The sequence below is a fragment of the Hesperophylax consimilis genome, chromosome 3, assembly GCF_061612785.1.
Source record: "Hesperophylax consimilis isolate HC1 chromosome 3, BYU_Hcon_1.0, whole genome shotgun sequence".
Lineage (NCBI taxonomy): Eukaryota > Metazoa > Arthropoda > Insecta > Trichoptera > Limnephilidae > Hesperophylax > Hesperophylax consimilis.
This window is the reverse complement of record NC_142838.1, coordinates 4,874,462-4,894,491: the sequence shown is the minus strand read 5'-3', so window position 1 is coordinate 4,894,491 and position 20,030 is coordinate 4,874,462. Positions and strand designations below refer to the sequence as shown.

The 20,030-nt window shown below is 32.7% G+C and overlaps 1 protein-coding gene across 1 annotated transcript; it reads left to right on the top strand.

Annotated features, from left to right (window-relative positions):
* Positions 1 to 1,202: 1,202 nt before the first annotated feature.
* LOC149424851 (facilitated trehalose transporter Tret1-like) lies at positions 1,203 to 18,642 on the top strand. The gene is made up of 2 exons (XM_089650832.1): positions 1,203 to 1,745; positions 16,741 to 18,642. Exons 1-2 carry the CDS (start codon positions 1,664 to 1,666, stop codon positions 18,114 to 18,116), a joined length of 1,458 nt encoding a protein of 485 aa, XP_089506958.1. The 5' UTR covers positions 1,203 to 1,663; the 3' UTR covers positions 18,117 to 18,642.
* Positions 18,643 to 20,030: the final 1,388 nt, after the last annotated feature.

Sequence of the window (20,030 nt, the reverse complement as noted above, 5' to 3'; positions counted from 1 at the left end):
ACCTTCATTAAAATATATATTATTAAAAATAAAAGTATTTATCTACATATTTTGTTATAAATTATCACGTTTAGCATTCTAACGATTTTCGTTTTTAATCAGGGTCAAATTTTTATTGTTTCTCAAAACATATTTTTTAACCTCCATTTCTGATAATTTTTTATTTCCTCAAGTCTAATAACAACAACACACTTTCCATTTTTCCAAATGTGTGTAGGTTGTACTATGTGATAAATTGTTTATTTAATTTAATGGAACTGCATAGGTAAACATACTTAATCTAGTTAAAAATACAATTATCTCTTTAGGTAACATATATAGATATATATATTATCACGTGTATTAGAGGAGAAGCGTATTTATTAGTACCCAGTGAAAGTACCGGGTATTATCTACGTACTTTGTACTGACAAATCTTCAAAATATTTGGTTCCTAAGTATTTGTAAATATCACAAGCCTGAAAATACTAAACTGACTTTTCTCTCTGGTCTGTTGGCGCGTTTTGCGAGTATTGAGAGACTTGCGAGTCTTGAACGTCTCTTGGAACCGGAGAAAAATCAAGTGGGGAATTATCATATATAGGAAATTTTTGTAGAGAATTATTTTTCATAGAAATCTCTAACAACCCCCCTCCCCACGATGGATTCGAAAAAAAATTGTGGGGTATCCAGCACGAGTGAGTAATGTAGCATACAATTATTCTTTTTGGCATACCATCAATCTTAAGTAAGTACAAGTATTTGGACTAGGTATTTATTCATACTTGTACCAATTGTTCCAAGTATCAATACGAACTAGTACGAACCATCTCCATTACTCTCTGTCCCCAGTCCCCTGACACTATAATACCCAGGTATTATAGTACTTAATACTTATATTTTGTAACCGGTATTTTTAACAGGTATATTTTTGTACCTGTACTCACTGTACCCAGTAACGAAAAGTACTCACAGGACCCACCTCTAACGTGTATCCGATTAACAGTATCTTCCTTGATAGCTAATTAAAATGTAAACAAACACTTTGTTATCCCACAACAATCTCAATCGAGGCCAATAACTCGGTCACTTAAAACGATAATGCTATTTATTTACTCCCTATACCTACATACATACTATTGAAATCGTTCGGCGAACTCATAAATTAAAATAATGGTCCCCTTCGTTATCAGCGCCACCTATTGACCAAAGAGCAGACCGCTCGAACCCGCAGTCCGCAGTGTCGGCCGTGGATACTCTGTACTACTCTAGTTGACGGTGAGGAGGTACCTCCGATTTGCGATATTTAAGCGGCAAAGCATTCAAATCTCTCCATTCAAGTATCGACCGTTATAAAAACACAATCCCGGCGGTACTTGCAAACAAAACTAATACAATCCACAACCACACAAGATAAAATTTTAGTACATTGCCGTGCAATAAACAGATAACACTATTTTCTTTCGCTTACGTTTAATGTTTGTCTCAAACTCTTTTAAATCTTCACGATGGCTAGTGCGCGAACTCCATTACTGAAAAGAACTCTAACTCGATAAGTGTTCATTTATTAACGTTACTAGTTACAAACTAAAATTAAGTGCAAGTGTAAAATAATAGTTGATGCAGTTTGAAGTTTTTTAAAAAAGTGCGGAGTTTCGTGAACAAGTGGAAAAAAAAATTTAAGATGGAAAAAGAAGCTGAAAAATATCGCGATGAAGAGAAAAATACGAACAAACAGTGGCCTCAATGGATGGCAGTCTTATCAGGTAATAGCAAAAAATGTTGAAATGTTTTTGTAAGTTTATTTTATTATCCACTTCAACTTTTATTCAATTTGTAATTTAGAGCAACGAGATAATAAGTCATTTCACATAACATAATAATTATCAATTACAGTGTTAAATAGATTAGTAATACTAAAAATAATAATAAGGCATATTTGACATGTTAAAAAATCATCAGAGGGACGCAATTGATGACATTCTTATACACAGCACTTATATAAAGTGATAATTTTAAACTAACGTTATTATTATCAAAATTTTCTTTTAATATTAAGTGTTTTTATTAATGTGGCTGCAAAAATAAAAGGCAGTACAGTGATTGATTATTTTATCAAATTTATATGAATAATTGAATCTTTATCGACATGTATGTTTACATTTCTGACACGTTATTGTTACATTTCTTGCATAAATATGATAAAAATAACATGCCCTATCGACTCGCCGAGTAAATGCAGATTGCTAGGCTACCAACATAAGAGCAATGTCTCATAAAATAATTGACAACATCATTTTTTTAATCAAATGCACATTATGTGCAAAACTAAAATAAATTATTTATTTTCCACTATAAATGACCCCTTCTCGACACAAAAATAATAATTGCACAGTCTGTCATACAAACAGTTTTTGGATAACGATTTTATCGATTTAAATAAAGGTGAAGAAAATCGCTTAAAACGTCAATTCACAATCACGCTAGTAATGAAAAAAATAGTAAAATGGTTGATTAATAAAATAAAATAATACATTTTCAGTACTTTGCACCTCGGCTAAGAGGGGAAAATCGACGTAATCAGCGAAAAATTTCACTTGCGTTGAAATGTTATTAATCTTCAATTCATCACGAATTCCATGCATTAAATGTGCTTTATTCAAGACAAATTAAATATCTAAAATTGTGATGTGGGGAAGTTGAAGATACGGGATTCGCGGGTTCGAAATCAGAAGTAGCAAAATAAATGTTTATAAAATTTATTTTCTGTGGTTACGAAATAAAATATTACATTTTTTTTTCAAAAATATATATAGGTAGGTACATAATACATAACGGATAGATAATGTTATTAAATTATGTTCAAATGAAAAAATACTTTATTTCAAACTAAGGTTAAAAATATAACTATTATTTTTTGTTGTTAATCAATACCTCCTTAGTTGAGTATAACTCAAATGTATATTATATTTATTCTTTATTTATTCAAAAAACAGTTTTTAACATAAAAAAAACATACTCTGCACATCTCACTAGGGCATTTCTGTATCAAGATGTGCAGCTTTACAATTATATCATTAAAAAAAATACATGTATGTAAACTTAATATAATAATAACATTAAATTTAAACCCAAAAAATAAAAGTTTATGACACGGTCGTTTCGAGACCGGTAGACAAAAATAAACAAATGTACGAAAAATAAAAACAAAAATGTACCTATGTATGTATTCTAAATACTGATCAGTCATGGTTGAGTTGTAAAATGTATCTGGTTTCCACCCAGGCTTCGTGAGTTCAATTCCTCGGCTGGCTAGGTAAGAGATTTTCAAATATTGTCAGGTTATTCTAAATCCGGAAATTTTAGTCTTTATTTAAACAAAATACTTATATACATTAATATCGTCCTAGCAAGATAACACCCTCCAAAAACATGCTCCACTTTCCATAGTTCATTACATTACCATATTAAATTGGTATGCCACTCGCTCCGGTAGAAGTAAATCTCTAGTGTTACGAAAAATACCACAATAGTTACATAAAGCTGCCAATCGAAAAAAAAAACAATAACGTTATCCAAATGTTGCCAATGGATCCGGGTAGAAGAGCGGTATAAAAAATAACGCAATAGTTACATAAAGCTGTCAATCGACAAAAAACAATAACGTTACCCAAATGTTGCCACTGGCTCCGGGTAGATGAGATAAAAAATAACGCAATAGTTACATAAAGCTGCCAATCGACAAAAAACAATAACGTTACCCAAATGTTGCCACTGGTTCCGGGTATATGAGATAAAAAAATAACGCAATAGTTACATAAAGCTGCCAATCGACAAAAAACAATAACGTTACCTAAATGTTGCCACTGGTTCCGGGTATATGAAATAAAAAAATAACGCAATAGTTACATAAAGCTGTCAATCGGCAAAAAAAATATAATGCAATGCTGTGACAGTTAAAAATCAATTTAATGGTTTTGCAGTAGGTACAAGTATCCAATATTTTTGAAAAATAATAGGTCGATAAATCAATCACATTTTACTCCACGTGCATCATATTTTGTTTTATTTTATTTCATTGTCATCTTTAAGAAACCTACTTATCGGGTAGTAATAAATTTCACCAAAAATTTATTTTTACACCCGACTTAATTTTTTAAAACAAGTTTTATCATATTTTTTAACACAAAAGAAGCAATTGGATATTTTCAGAAGCGGCGCGGCTCAATTATAAAACGCAGACCAAAAAATCATATCAGGAGGCTAAGGATATTTTTTTAAAGAAAGACACACTTTATTTGGTTACGAATAACCTGAAAGTATTTGAAAATCTATTTCTATCACCACAGTAAGCGGAAAATGTTGCTTGTGTTGTGATGGAGGACTTGGCCAGCCGAAGAATTAAACACATTATGCCTGTGTGGGACCCAAACGCGATGTCAACTCAGCCACTGTCCGGTAGGTTCATTCTATGGCGGTACGTGGCCTATCTCATTAAGAATTTTATCGAAAAATTCCCCAATATATATGAATAAAATCCTTTGTAGGTCTTTTCGATTTTAATTTGTTTCTTAATTCCCTAGATCTAAAGGAATTTCATTACATCAATGCACCAGAAATTAGCGACGTTGCCACAAAATACCATCAATTTATTTGCAATGCATTAAAACTTCTGTGACTAAAGATCGTTTAAAATTAGTTTTAAATGCGAGGATTTTAATTTACAACGAGAGTCTTAACATTTTTATATAAAAAAGAAACATCTTCAGTAAAATTGATTTATTTTAATATCTACATAAACACGATAATCTCTGAAAAAAATCTTTTTAATCTTACAAAATATTTTTTCAATTTAAATTTTATTATTTATTATTTTATTTATATATTAATAAAAAATAGTAAATATACCATAGTACATCTTTTTTCATTCGACCTAGTTGCTTCATCTCTTTTCTCAGCCAATTTCAAAGTTTTCTTTTTGATTTGACTAAGGATTGAATCTTTCTCCCCAGTGACTGACTCTTAAACTGCTGTTAACTTTTAAAAATATAAAAAAAATTGTTAAGCTGTACCTTCTGGATTGAAACCCTTGGATTAAACTTTCTTCCCCAGAACTAGTCAATGCCGTAAACACCTTAGCCAAAACCTAATAATTGGATAGTACCAAAATAAATTGAGTATAATAACTGCTGTAAATTTATAAATTTAATGTCATCCAATTTCAGAATAAAGCGTGTGTGTCCGCTTGTGTGTGCACTAGTGCCACTGAACAGAATGCATTATCATCGATAACAAGTCTATCTGCTGAGTTTCAGCTCAATAGGATGTCGGGAAGTGGGTTAATTTCCCTTTTAAAAAATCATTTAAGTCATGTATTTATTCATTCAATCAAAAAAACGAAATATAATTCTGATAATTTAAATTATCTCAATCGCTACATTGTCTATCCCTCTGTGACCACTAGTGTTTTGTATGAACTATTTCTTAAAACAGCACAGGAGGCTTCTAAAGTCACCGACATTAAAACCGCACGGATTCGCTCTTGGCCAGTATAATTCGGACAGGTGGATTTTTCAACAGTGATTTTGAATAGCGCGCCGTTTGATGTGTAGAATAAATTATAATACAAGTTTATCTTATTTTTCTTTGCGGAGGACTTTATGGAAGTTCACTGCACAAACGCACAGAAAACCGCCACAGATTTATTTTCTCCAGTAATAGTTCAATCTGAATTGTTGAACTTAAGGTTAAAACGTCCAATGTCCTCCGTAAATAATGTCCATACGGTATCCATTATCTTTTTGTTATTGTTTTATTCAGACCAGACATTCAGGCTGATAGGTACTTGTATGAATTTAAAGATTATTATAAATATGTAAGTATTCAATTTTTATGACCTTTTAATTATTCCGATCACTTATTATAATTAAATATTGTTAGTATTAGTAAGACGATAGGTCAATATTTGATGTTTTCAGAATTCAGAAGCAACCGGTTACTCATATTATATTTCATTCGTTCTTCAAACAAAACATATCGATTTAATATTTCGGTATCGCCTTTAATAAAGAAATAACAAGTCATCTCCTTAAATTCCATTATTATTGCTTTAAAAATTATGGAAAATCACCCGACTAACATGTGATATTCGTCTTCGAACAATATTTCACCAACTGAAATCAGAGACATTTTAATAAAATAATTTATCTCATTTTTTATGTGTGACAGTGATGAAATGAACCGAAATTGTGATAAAAATTAAATCATTTGTGAAGGTTAAGTTTGGTGTCAAAACGTGGCCAAAAGTAAAACAACTTAACTAGTGATAGTACATAATCCGATAAACTTTGCGAGTTTCATTGAAACATACCAATAGCAATTAAAAAAAAAATCTTAAAAAACAAGTGACGAAAACGCATAACAATACAGATGGAAAAGTTTTTATTGTTTTATTTCACAGGTGATGGTAGTGACTTGCGTTGATCAAAACTTCGGATGTTTCAGTGAACGATGTTTTTTTTAAACATCACTAATTTTATAATAACCCGTGGAATATCATTTTTATCAGCATTATTGACATATTTGTTCTAATTTTTAAAATGACAGTCAATATAATTTTCTTTTTGAGGGTTTTCTTTTCGTTCCTTTTTGTTTCCACGGAATGAGTTTTGAAGGGTATTCCAGCGGCTAAAGGCCCTCTAAGGAAAATTATGGATTCCAACTCATTATTGTGATTGCGTCGCGTCTAACACGTAAATTCCAATGCTAGGCTAACACGTAGATATAGTCCAATACTATAAGTCACCGTATGCAATATTTTATTATATCTACACATAAAATAATAATGTAACGCAAGATATTCAATGATAATGTCCATTTGTCCATGTTAATACTTATAGCGCATTATTTAAAATTCTCGTACGATAATCGAATAGACAAAAGGATATTTAATCAATGAAATTGTACATACAACTGATAAGATTACATACGATAATAGGTGAACAATTGAAATAATAAGTATGCAGATATTCTGTCTTATATCCTTACTATGCGTACTGGAATACTTGGTCTAAAACGATTGCGGAGCCGATTGGGTAAAGTAATTCCAGAGAGAGGTCATGCTTGACGTCATAGTTCTGGTGTCTTCTGTCTTTTTCGTTGTCAAACAAGGGGTATGAGAAGGAAGATTTTTCGTCGATGACGTAAGTACGACATCTTTCTGGAGCTACTTTAAGAGTTTTAACAATCTCCCGTATCGAGTTAAATTCTTGAAGAAGAAATAATTAAAAAACACGTCCGTGAAAATAAGAACTTAATACAGGAATTCATCGTTGTTTTTCCAGGGGGATCATTTACACTACCGTTGTTGTGCCGTGTGTCTAGTCGTGCGTCATGTCATAGTGACTCGCTGCACAGCCACTTCATTATTACAGTCGACTAATATCGCTTGCAACTAGCTCCATTTTATTTAAAAATTGAGGCGATTGATCGCCTGCGACTGACGGATTTCACGGTCGATATTTGTCATCCGCCACCTGCAAAAGTTGGCACTACCTTGACCCTTGCATTTTCAGTTATCTGCGGCCTAGCAATAATCGAATCGACTACACGCTAGTAGATTTTTTTTTTTGTATTTTGTATACCCTTTTTAACGAAATTGACTTTTTTCATATTAAACTATGTTTGTGTTTATTACTAAAATGTGTGCTTTGTTATAAATCCGGTAAAAAAAACAAACTGCCAGATTTCAAAAAGTTTAAAGATTATTTTTGTCACAATCCACAAAAAAAAATGTGTAGGTTGTTTATTCTGTATGCGGGTGTAGAACAAAACAATACTGATATTTTGGAATTTTATACGAATTTCGATAGATTGGTAGATTTTTTTCCGAAGTATGTAGATCTTCCGTAATTTTGGTAGGTATGGCATCTCAGCTTTTGCATTTTTTCAAAAACATTTTTTCATTTAGTAAATTTATAGTCAATGAAATATTATAAACGATCATTGTGGTTCAACAAGGTCAATTTTAATGCGACTTCGTGGGCGGATTTTCAAGTTTGAAAAATACAACATGCATCATAATATAAACTAATTTATGAGGTTGTATGCCTACATGTAACGAACTATCGGCATTGAAAAATGTAGTAATACTACGATCAGGACATTGGATGGCTGTTTTTAATTGGCACTAGACATGTTGTCCTTATCCCAGATTCTAAATTCTTCAGAAGTATTATAATAATGGCTAGATCGTTTATCTATATATGATCATATCCATCTTACCCTTTTATGGTACGATGATATTTGGTTACTTCTCTGCTTCTCTTCTAACTGTTAACAAGTTGTTGTAATCAGTTGAACACGTGTTTGAATAATACACGCGACATAATAATACAATGTTTTTATTATTGTTCTCTTTGAATATTTCATAATTGATTTTTTTGAAGGATGATTAGTTTATAGTTGCAATTACTCAATAAATGTTTTTAAGTAAAGCAAGAAGGAACTGCAGAATCTTAATTATTATAATGAATTCACATGTAGAACAATATAATGATGATATTATTATGAAATCAGCATTATTTCATTGTTTCCACTTCAAAGGCTTTCGTGATAAACTACTTGTGTTTATTTAGAATGAACATCTTTGAGTAAGTACACCATTTAACTGTAAAAAATGATTAAATTTAAAAAAATATATATATATGTATATTTATTTAAATATATTTGTAAAATGTTAATTTATTTTGTTTTAAATAAACATTATTAATCGTAATACATATTCAGTAAAATGAATTAATAAATACTCGTAAATCTTGGAAAAAAATATTAGAGACGTGTGCTGACACATGCAGCGCAAAACAATCATTTTTGATGACGAATTGATGAATTCCTATTTTTGACCGTTAAATTCGTCTGTCGTATACAGTGTATACACCTACTACAGAAGCAACTATCTTAATGTTGAATAATCTTGCGCGGAAATTTTATACTGAAATAACATATCCAGCTTTTGTTGTCCAAATGGAAAAAAATTAATCCGGTTAAAATCGGAATTGCAGGCAGTTTCCTGATAATTTTTTATTCAATTTCTAATCAGAACATCTTTTTCGCATCAGAACACGTGTTCATGCACCTGCATTTGTCAGTGTGTTAACAAAGGATTGTCAATCAGACGGACCCCCCTCCTTTGAACAGAATAAAGTAGGCTTATTAAGTATTGTGGGGCTCCAGCCCAGGAGCCTCAGCATGAGAATCGATCGAACTTAACGATATCGGATTGCTAAGCGTATCTACCGACGATTTTATAACGACTTCCCTAGCATGAGAACGCTATTGATATCTCTAACGACATCGATAAGGCAATAAATACAAATCGATATACGCTGGCAATACTGGGACGGATTTGTCTATGAATTGGATAGACGTCAAACGTCAGATTTCAAGCGTGACCATTGTAACCGCCGCCCGTGTTTTTTAATATTTTACGATATCGCAAGCAATGGTAGCTGGGTAAGTTATTTATTTATCTTTTTATGTGAAAGAATTTCCATTATTATCAAAGAGATATACCTACTTACATTATATTGTGTTAAAATTTTGAAGTTGTTTTTACTAATATTTCAATCATACGCAGTATTTTAATATATTAAAAATGCTGATATTATGATATTATGATAAATACAGGTAAAGTGCTATATATAGTCAATGAATAATGACTATATAGCACTTTGATAAGTTTTTATGTTTCCATGTTAAAATTCGAAGTTATGATTTTTTAAATATCGGAGAAAAATTATCATCTGGAAATCTCTAGCAATCGAAGGAAATTTATTTATTTCACGTGGTCGTTCCAGTGGTGGATAGATTTATATTGTGTTTTTGTTTTACTCAGATATCAATAATATTTAATACTCTCACTTTAATGTATACTGGAAGTCCTAATGTATTTTTTGACACTAGAAAAGGAGTTAATTGATCAATGAGATCTCTAGCCATAATACGAGATATTCGAAACAATTGTCTGAATTCCGTCTCTGCAAGTTCGAACGGATTCAATTGATCGCGTAAACGACGCCTTTCAATCCTACGATCTTCCCTAACCTGCCTCCTTTCATTGAACCAGAAATTTTGCATAATGAACGACATTATTAAAAAAATACGTATATCGACAGCCAACCAAAGTTTTAACTGACACTCAAGACCCCACGTTATATTCGGCGGGCTTTTAGCAACCGTCGGTCGGAAGTTATCCTATCGACACATTCTCATGCTCGCAATTTTAACGATACCGTCGCTACTTGACCATAGACAAGGAATTTTAACAATCGTCGGTTGTTATATTTTGATCGTGCTAGCATATGTCGTTAAGTGCTCATTGATGATGTATTTTAACGATATCGTATTGCTATAGGGCTATATCGACTTCTCATGCTAAGGCGCCAGAGGTGGTTCACAAATTCAATTGTTGTGCGTAATTGAGATTTGTATAGAGTTAGCAGCTTATTACTTTTGAAGAATCTCCTAGCCCTATACAATAGGTACGCCCAGTTTCTTAGAAACCAGATTTATTCAGGCTTCTATAGAGCCACGATACTTGAGCCGGTCTGATATACTTACTCCGAACATTTCTAAGGAATCTTTATTGGGAGAGTGCTTCCATCAAATTGCACCAGACAATCAGTATTCCCTGTTTGCCAAAATCAGAATTGATAATATACAATGACATAATGCGAAAATAGTAGGCTTTTGATGAACACGTGTTCCGACATCATGATAATAGTTGTACATTCGTATTTTAATAAAAGTTTATTAAGAAACCGATTAATTCATTAGTTTAGGGCCTGAAATCCTATCTTCAACAGGATTGCAAAAATTTGAAGAGATTCTTAATAAATATTTAAGTAATAATGAACTACATAATGGTCGTGTACTGATCTATCTTGTTGTTTTTTCTCCGGGCCCTAATGCACTACGATGATAATGCTAAGCAACTAAAAGCAAACTTAAACCGGTCCGGCCGAAAATGAACTCGTAGAGAAAGTTTGTAGGTACCTACCATTTACGTGTAAAATCATGTAATTAATTAATGCAATCCCATCAAGAATATACCTTTAAAAATAGATTCATTAAATTTCTCAATAGATTCAAAGCGGAAGTGTTTTTAAAAATACATGTTGACATGCATGGGGAAAGTCGAATTTGAAGGTCTTGATTTTAGTTTAATATTAGGAAATCATTTTATCCAACTAGTTTTCTAACGAATTATTGAACTTCCTATTTTGAGATCAGCGGCAGTCAATTAAATTTCCATACTTGTCGTAAGGCCAAGGTTGGATATTGACATACAAGTGCAAAACGGCCTTGCGATGTGGTACAAGTTTGAAATGAACCTTATAGACATTGTAAAAATGTAAATAATACACACGTTGATTCATTATAATAGATAATAAGTTTGACCTTCTTAATACATATAATATTTTATATGTAATGTATATTTGGCTGGTGTAGAGTAGTCCAAGTCACCTGCGCTTCAGGTTTAACAGTTTACTATATTTTTATAGGCCTGTTCTCTTAATATTATTATAATTACCATTGCCTGATTTTTGGTAATTGTTTCTACTAACAAACTAAAATTCGTAAACACATTTATATCTTATTTGAATCTTGGATAATATATACCTAATATATTATAGTACCTTTATTTGAGGCACGTCTCAGAGTGCAAAATACTCTCAGTATCATGTTGGTGAACGACCATAATTCAGAATTGAAGCATTGCTTGAAATGGCTTTAGCTATGAACTGAAGAGCCAGGCATTTCCCTACCTTCCTCTTCCCCTTTCTCGTCCTTCCCCTCCACACATACCCCATCTGGATAAGCCATCGTCAGTATACGATTGGGTGCAGTTGGGACTCTTGTGATGTATTCAGACAAAACAAGAACATAAAATATAGTCTAAAGCGACCGCCATTATTAAATCAAATAAACTACTCAAGCCTGAAAATGAAAATTTGAAACGTTAGGCGTTGGTAGGTATAATGTAGACTTTAAATCGAAACCTTACTAAGATCACTTCTATTGCACACCTACCATATAATTTATTACAAATAAGTATAAATTATAACTAGAGAAGAGTTTAAGAAAGAATGATAAGGTTACAGTGGGATGTGTCTCATTGTAGCGCAAATCTAATAGGAATAATTTTGCATTCCTAATTTAATTGATAATGGAATGGAAATTTGTTTTTCTGCTCTAAGAAAAAAAAATGTTACGCATGAGGTGACGTCATTATATTTGATGTCTTCCTGGAATAAGAGATACATTTTTTAGAAGATTCTACTGCGAAAAATTAGTGCAGATTTGTTCGATAGTATTTATTCTGATAAACGTCTGAAAATTAGAGAAAATTAATTGTTTACGTGGTCAAATACAACATCAAAAACGGAATAATATTGCAAAATTATTGCACAAAACCAATGATAATTTCTTTGGTAAGCACGACAATTGACGTTTCTTTTATATACGTTAAGAAAATTTTATTTCCTTTAAATTTTGAATTTCGCCGTTCGCGTTCCATATTGCCGATAAAGCAGAGCTTCTAAGCTGACAGACGATATAATATGTGAAAAACAAAACAGAACGAAATTCAAAATGGCGACGTTGCGTTAGATTTTTTGCATGGTTGAAGTAACCAAACCAAACTAAACCGATTGTTAAAAACTGATCCAAAAAACTTTAATGTCGTTTCTTTGTTTTTAATCAATTGAAACGGAAATAAAATTTAATAATATTTATACAAATATCAAGCGATGGATTTTTCCTTATTTTTCCAACTAATTCCACTATCAAATTTAATATTTAGTAAATAATTAAGAAGAAAGAAAAAGAAACGGCAATTGTCATGTTTTTGATTTCTTAGTTGTATTACTAAACATTCTCGCGTCGAGTTAGGTCGTATGCAACCTTTAACTAAATTGCATAAAAAGTACCAAAATGCCGTCTTGTGTGATGAGAAAGTGCTTTCATTACACGGCAAACACTAGAATATCCTAGGAATAATATTTAATTAATAAATAAACGAAAAATATTTATTATAATAAAAAATCTAATTATTTCCCGAAGATTATCAGCGCCATTAGAGAAAGTGAGACAGCATAGGTAACAACACATAAGTATAAAAAGGACAACCTAGGACCGTATTTGTCTTAGTCATCTCAGCACACGCTTGATGTAATGTAACAATCGACGCAATGTTTAAACACGAAAACACCGCTGGTCCGTCCTATCGTTTATTTCGTTGAAACACTCACATTATTTGAATGTCTATCATCATCATACATGAATAACGTTTGAATTGAGGATTATCTGGAAACATAAGAGCATTTCTTACTTACAACATTTTGTCCCAATTTTGCGACACAATAACAAGGCTAGATTTATTCAACGTCATCGGCTAAAATAATAAATACAGTCATTTAATTAATCAAACAATGGATATTTCCTGTTCCAACCAATTCCACTATCAAATTTAATAATGAGTAAATAATTTAGATGCTGCAATCAATAAATAATAATATTCAAAGGGTCAAATAGATTTCACGTGTTAATAACTATTAATCATCGTTATACATAGATATAAGTGAATAACAAGAAGTATATGTATGTACGATTTTGTCCGAGATTTTGAAGGTTCTGAAATGACACAAGTAAATAGATTGTTTGCAACAAGTCTATCAAAATACACGAAGTTTTGAAAACAAGCCTTGAATGCCGTAAATTGCTCGACATGATATTTCGTAAAGCAGGATATTTACCCCTCAGTCTTCTGGCATGTTGACCAGTATGTTTCTTAAAGACGCTGTTCAAAAGTGTGAGAATATGTGTACTTCCGCTTTGGAATAAAATAGAATACATATCCGAAAACTAAAAACCATTTTGAAAGATGATGAAGCTTTCAAATTTTAGAAATAAACATATAATTTGTTAAATAACAAATTACAAACATACAAAATTACACATGTTTTTTCATCTAAACACTGAACTAAATTTACTGATAATGATTAAAAAAATTATTAGACAAATGTTTTTAAACATCATTATCACCTCTCCTTCGATTCCTAAAAAAATATATAAAAAATTCCCAAAGTTTAATTTTTTTCTCAAATTGCGGTCGGAACCTTAAAGCGTGGTTTTATCTCTTTCTAGCATCGTTAAGATCATGTTTTTCACTATATAATAAGGGAGACAGTGATTTTTATGAGGTGTTCCCAAAAGCGATCAAATTGATTCTACGGGTAGTATCTGAGGGGTTAATAGTTTTTTGAAAGTTTTTGTTTTGCATAGGCACAGGTTTAAAAGTATCATATAATGTTACTTTTGAACAATACAAAATTTAATTTCAACAATTTCGAATATAGGTGGCGCTGAGGTGTTGGTATTAGAGTGGGCGTCAAAATGAGATAGAATGAAAAAAATTCTGCTAGATCATTTAGTAAACTCGTGAAGGTTTTTAACCATTTTAATAATTTTCTAAATAAACCACGTCAAGTCAAATACAATAAGAAAATAAAATATTGAAAATGAAAGGTACAATTTTAAAGAACTACCCATTTTTCTATATTATAGATAAATCTATATTTTTTACAAGTACTCGTATCTATCAAAACTTTAGTTCTCATTAAAAGAAAATATTCAATATGGAAGGAAAATGTTGACAGTAGTAGGCACCCATCCTATTTTTCATACAGTAGGTACCTTCCGATAAAATTTTTGCGAGAATCCATCAAAATAGTGAAAAATACATTAATTTATTAAAAATTACCTGTTAACCATAAAGTAAGTGCCTAACTGCCAATACGTATACATATTTTTAATAAAGTTTTACAATCGTCAGACATCCAGATAATGAGTTATAAAATGAAAACAAAATCTATGATAATTGACTGAGAGTTGCGACGTCCTGTTTTGACTCGATCACTTTGCATGTCATCTGTCTGTAAATTTGTTTTGTGTGTTCCGTGTCCGGTCAATCTTGTCAAGATGGTAGCCTTGATTGATGATACCTTTTCTTTCAGCTACAGCGCACGAGTGTTGCGACTCTTGCGATCAGTCAAGTCAAAGTAATCAACATTATGCGAAGTCTACAGTTCACAGAACTACTATTAAATAAATATTTTGAATCGTATTCAAATATACGGACCACTAAGCTAACAAAAAACATTATATTGAATAAAAATCACTATATGTGTTGGAAATTTCAATGTTTTAGGTGACTTACTTAAATCCGAAATAAAACTTATTTGTTGTCTTGTAAAATTAATTCGTTCGATCTTACTAATTACTTACTTACTTGATTAGCTATCGTAGTTTTGACCATGAAATTACATAATAACACACTTGAAAAAAAAAAAAAAAAATTGAGCAAAACTTCCAGTGATTGTGCCCTACAATATATTACTTTATTCCTAAAGTTCGTAGATAAGACGCACTGGGAAATTATAAAATTGGTCGCACGATCTGACCATGTTTAGTTAAACATATTGGCAGCAATACAAAGTTGTGGAATTTATTATAGTCAGAATCGATTCTTCTTCAGAATATATCCTTTTTAAATACGCAATTAAATTAATATTCATCGCGTGGGGTTTGAGTCATGTCTCGGAACGACAATTTCTGAATTATAACCTTTTGAAAGCCAAGTTTAAGAAAGTTTAATTTCCGAAAACCGAGAAAATTTTTATTTTTCATATATCAAGTATAAGTATTAAAAAAAAAATTGCCACTGCCGAGAGTCCAACCCCGACTAATTGGAAGGCAACTATACAAATGTAAATAATTTGGTAGACACTGTAATGTATGTACAGAAAAAAATAACCTATACCACCGACTATTGTAAGAACGGTGGCATGAATTTATCATATTTACCAAAAAGAATAAGAATCATTTTTCTAATGTATTTTTGTGAATCATGTTTGATGTGAATTATTTACGTATTACGTACTCAATTATTTCAACATAAAAAAATAAGTTCTCTACCTAAGTTGATCGATGTATTAATATTTTTGCCTCACACTTTAAAGCATTTTTTGTTGATTTGAAGATCTCCCCAACCTCCGTCTTCTCACCACTTCCATCAGCCTCAGAATAAACCCCGATTTGGGTTGCTATAGCTATAGAACAACTGGCTCCTGACAGTTGGGACATTATTTGTGAATTATTCAAATATTAACAAAACATTTCGTAGTTGTTTTGTCATTCGAAATTTCGGCAGTCGAAGTTTCTTCTCTCACCTAACATTGAATAATATTTTCAATAGATATAATGGATAACGATGGTGGGTTTGTAAATATAATTGTTATTGGTTCAAATAATGCCGTAATGTTATATTAACACAAAAATCGTAGTTGATAAACGTATCTCATAACAAAATATTCCAATGTGTTTCGCTTCTTTGGACAGATTCTCGTTTTTCCATAATAAAAATAATTATGCATTTTAAATCCGCCTGAGACATAATAAAGAAGTCAATTACAGCACTGGACGTGATTAATTAGAGGCACGCATCTGACGATGCTACTGAATAATATCATAATTATAATATTATGCATAGCTTCCTTATGTACTCGGCTAGGTCTCAATATAAAATGATTATTTCTTCTTCTTGTAGTTCATTCGGACAACTTAATCGTTTTTGTATGTACATAAATGTAATAATTTCAAACATGTATTTGCTAATGGTAGATTTTCCTTTGTTTACAGCTTCATTGAGTTTCTTCACCGCTGGTATTTGCTTCGGTTGGTCTTCTCCCTCGCTGGCGATCTTGCAGTCCAGTAACAGCCCCTTCCCAGTGGACAATAACGAGGCCTCTTGGATAGCGGCCTTCCTCCCCATCGGCAGCGCCGTGGGACCCTTTGTCGGCTCCTATCTCTCCAGATACCTCGGGCCTAAGCACACCACCATCATATCTGCATTTCCTTATCTCGCTGGATTTGTGTTGATTATATTTGCTAATGGCCCGATATGGCTCTATTTGTCAAGATTTATTTCCGGCTTTGCTGTTGGCTTCGGGCAAACAGCCACGCCGATATACGTTGCAGAAATTGCTGAAAACAGAAATAGGGGTGCCCTTCTCACTTTCTTCACCTTCAGCATGGGCGTCGGGAGCATGTTCTCGTCGTTTATCGGGCCCTACTTAACCATCCAAGTTATGGCTGAGATATCATCCATATTTCCAGTATTGCTTTTAGCTACTATGCTTTTAATGCCTGACTCTCCGTACTACTTAGTTAGAATGAATAAAGAAGAAGAAGCGGAAAAATCCCTCAAATGGCTGAGGAGGCAAAAGAACGATTATATTATTCAAGAAGAACTGAAGATTATTAGGAAGAGTGCGAGCGAGAATCTCAGCTTGATCGAAGGATTCAAACAACTTGTATTGAAACCGAACCCAAAAGCGCTGGGAATTGTCAATGTGTCGTTCTTTGCGCAAGGTGTTTGCGGGGCGATAGTAGTTATGTTTTATCAAGAGCAGATCTACCAGGTGGCTGAAGTGCCAATTCCTGCAGAGATCGCCGTCATGATTACTGGAGTTGTCGGGAACACTGCCGGCTTCTTGTCAATCATGTTTGTTGACCGCTGGGGAAGGAAGCCCCTCTTGCTGGTGTCATCTCTCGGCTGTGCTTTATCCACTGGATGCTTGGGGACATACATTTATTTGGATCAAACCGGTTTGCTGGTAGATGTTCCTAATGCAAACTGGACTCCCCTCGTATGTATGAATGCTCTTCAGATTTTCTTTGCCTTTGGATTGGCACCTATTCCATCCACACAATTGGGAGAGTTGTTTTCATCAAACGTAAAAGAAATAGTTTTTTGTTTGATCTCTTGCATTGCGGCCCTCGAAGGTTTCCTTATTACAAAACTATATCAAATAGTTCAGGATGCATTTGGTATCACAACAGTATTTTGGGGTCTATCAACTCTGACTTTTTTGACATTCCTCACAATGGTTAAAATTGTTCCAGAAACGAAAGCTAAGAGTTTCTTAGAAATACAAGATATGTTACTACCTTCCAAAGAAACGCCTTTAGAGTTCATCAAAATGCAAGATGATGTTGTTGCCACGCGGTTCTGAGCAATCACACCTTATTATGTAAAATAAACTATCTAGTCAACTAAGAAGTATTCTTGGACATTCACAAATAATGTCGATGATAAATACCACGTGATTTATCGAGTATTCATCGAATATCAAAATATTTTTATTTAGAAAATCTTAAGAAAGCAATAATAACGATCGAAAGAAAACAGGTTGTACTGTAGATTTTCAGCTTTATCGTATCTTAGTAAATAAATAAATATAAAGATTTTTTGCTTAGCGTGAAGTTACCTACAAAAATCATTTTATGTGTACCTAGATGTAGTAATAATACGAAATCGTGCAAACTGTTTAAGATATATTTTATTTTAAATTAGTGACATTTATAGCTTTAAGCCCACGGACGTTTGTAAATAATACATCTTCTACTTAGAATACTGTGCGTTCGAATATAAATAGCAAATATTGTAAGCTTTATGTTAATTTTACAAATAATTCGATATCATTTATGAATATTTAGTGTACTGATAACTTTGTACGAGACTTATAATAATTGTGTATGTTGTGGGGAGTGAATTTAAAACTTCACCACAAAAATTAATAAAAATTATTCATTTAATAAATTAACGTGCTTCATTTGATACCTGTTTAATATTAATATGTGATCCAGTTTAACCAAACATCAACCTCAACTACAAAATTTACACAAATCCTCAATATATGGGATGCCATGGTCCACAATCTTTTTGTAGGTAGATACCCCATCAATATATGCATATCATATTTTGCGTATCTGTCTATTTATATAAATGAGTTTTTGGCGTGCCGGTGGCGTGGATTTGATTACTATGCAAATCTAACGTTTTATAACGATATTCCATAAATTTAAATTTAAAAAATTGTTCTGATAAACTGTTAATTTAACACCTGATCCAAGCTCGCCAAACGTCAACATCAGATTTAAAAATCACACATTTCCTCAATATTTGGGTTGCCATGGTCCACAATATCCAGTTAAGTACATTATCAATGTATCACAGCGCCCTTGAGGTGTTTTTGCACAAAAACGGCCCCATACAAGTCATCCAAGTATTATTATTATTTATTATTTTATGTAATATATATTTGTAAATAACATTTATTTGTGTATCTCTATACATAAATTAGAATCTCTGCGTGTTTATGGCGAGCGGGTGGCGTTGATTTGATTTTTGTACAAATCTATAGTTTTATTCCGATATTTTATTGATTTCGGCAAAGAGGGAGATCAATGACTGTCTGGTGCAATTTGATGGGAGCACTCTCCCCAATAAAGACTCCATTGAAATGCTTGGAGTTACTATATCAGACCGGCTCAAATATCGGGGATCCATAGAAGCCCGAGTAAATCAGGCCTCCAAAAAGTTGGGCGACTTTATTTATTTATTGGATAATTTTTATAGCGCCGTTTTTGTGAGATATCACCTCAGGGGCGCTTTACAGTTGATGCAGGTATTCCATAAAATATAAATATTACAAAAATAGAGTGAAGTTAAGTAAAATGAAGTATAGGAACAGGTGACACGAAAATAGTCTTGTACAGGGCTAGGAGATTCTTAAACAATGACCAGCTGCTGACCCTGTACAAGTCTCAGGTCCGCCCAACTATTGAATTTGGGAGCCACCTTTGGGCTGGTGCCCCAAAATACTTAATAAACCTGCTTGAATCTGTGAAGGAGAGCGATCCGTCTGATTGACAATCCGTTGTTAACAGACCGATTGCCTTCTCTAATGCATAGACGCAATGTAGGCATGCTGTGTCTTTTCTACAGGTATTTCAATGGAGCCTGCTCCAAGGAGCTAGCAGCATTGATTCCTGATGCACCGGTGCACGTGCGCGAAACTCGACGGACACGAACTGAACACCCGTTCACGGTTGACGTTGGCTTCATGAGAACGGGCCGTTTTTAC

Excerpts from the sequence above, each read along its gene's own strand:
- LOC149424851 (XM_089650832.1), top strand. The coding sequence starts at position 1,664 with ATGGAAAAAGAAGCTGAAAAATATCGCGATGAAGAGAAAAATACGAAC. Across the intron at positions 1,746-16,740 it reads ATGGATGGCAGTCTTATCAG|CTTCATTGAGTTTCTTCACC; the intron begins GTAATAGCAAAA and ends CTTTGTTTACAG.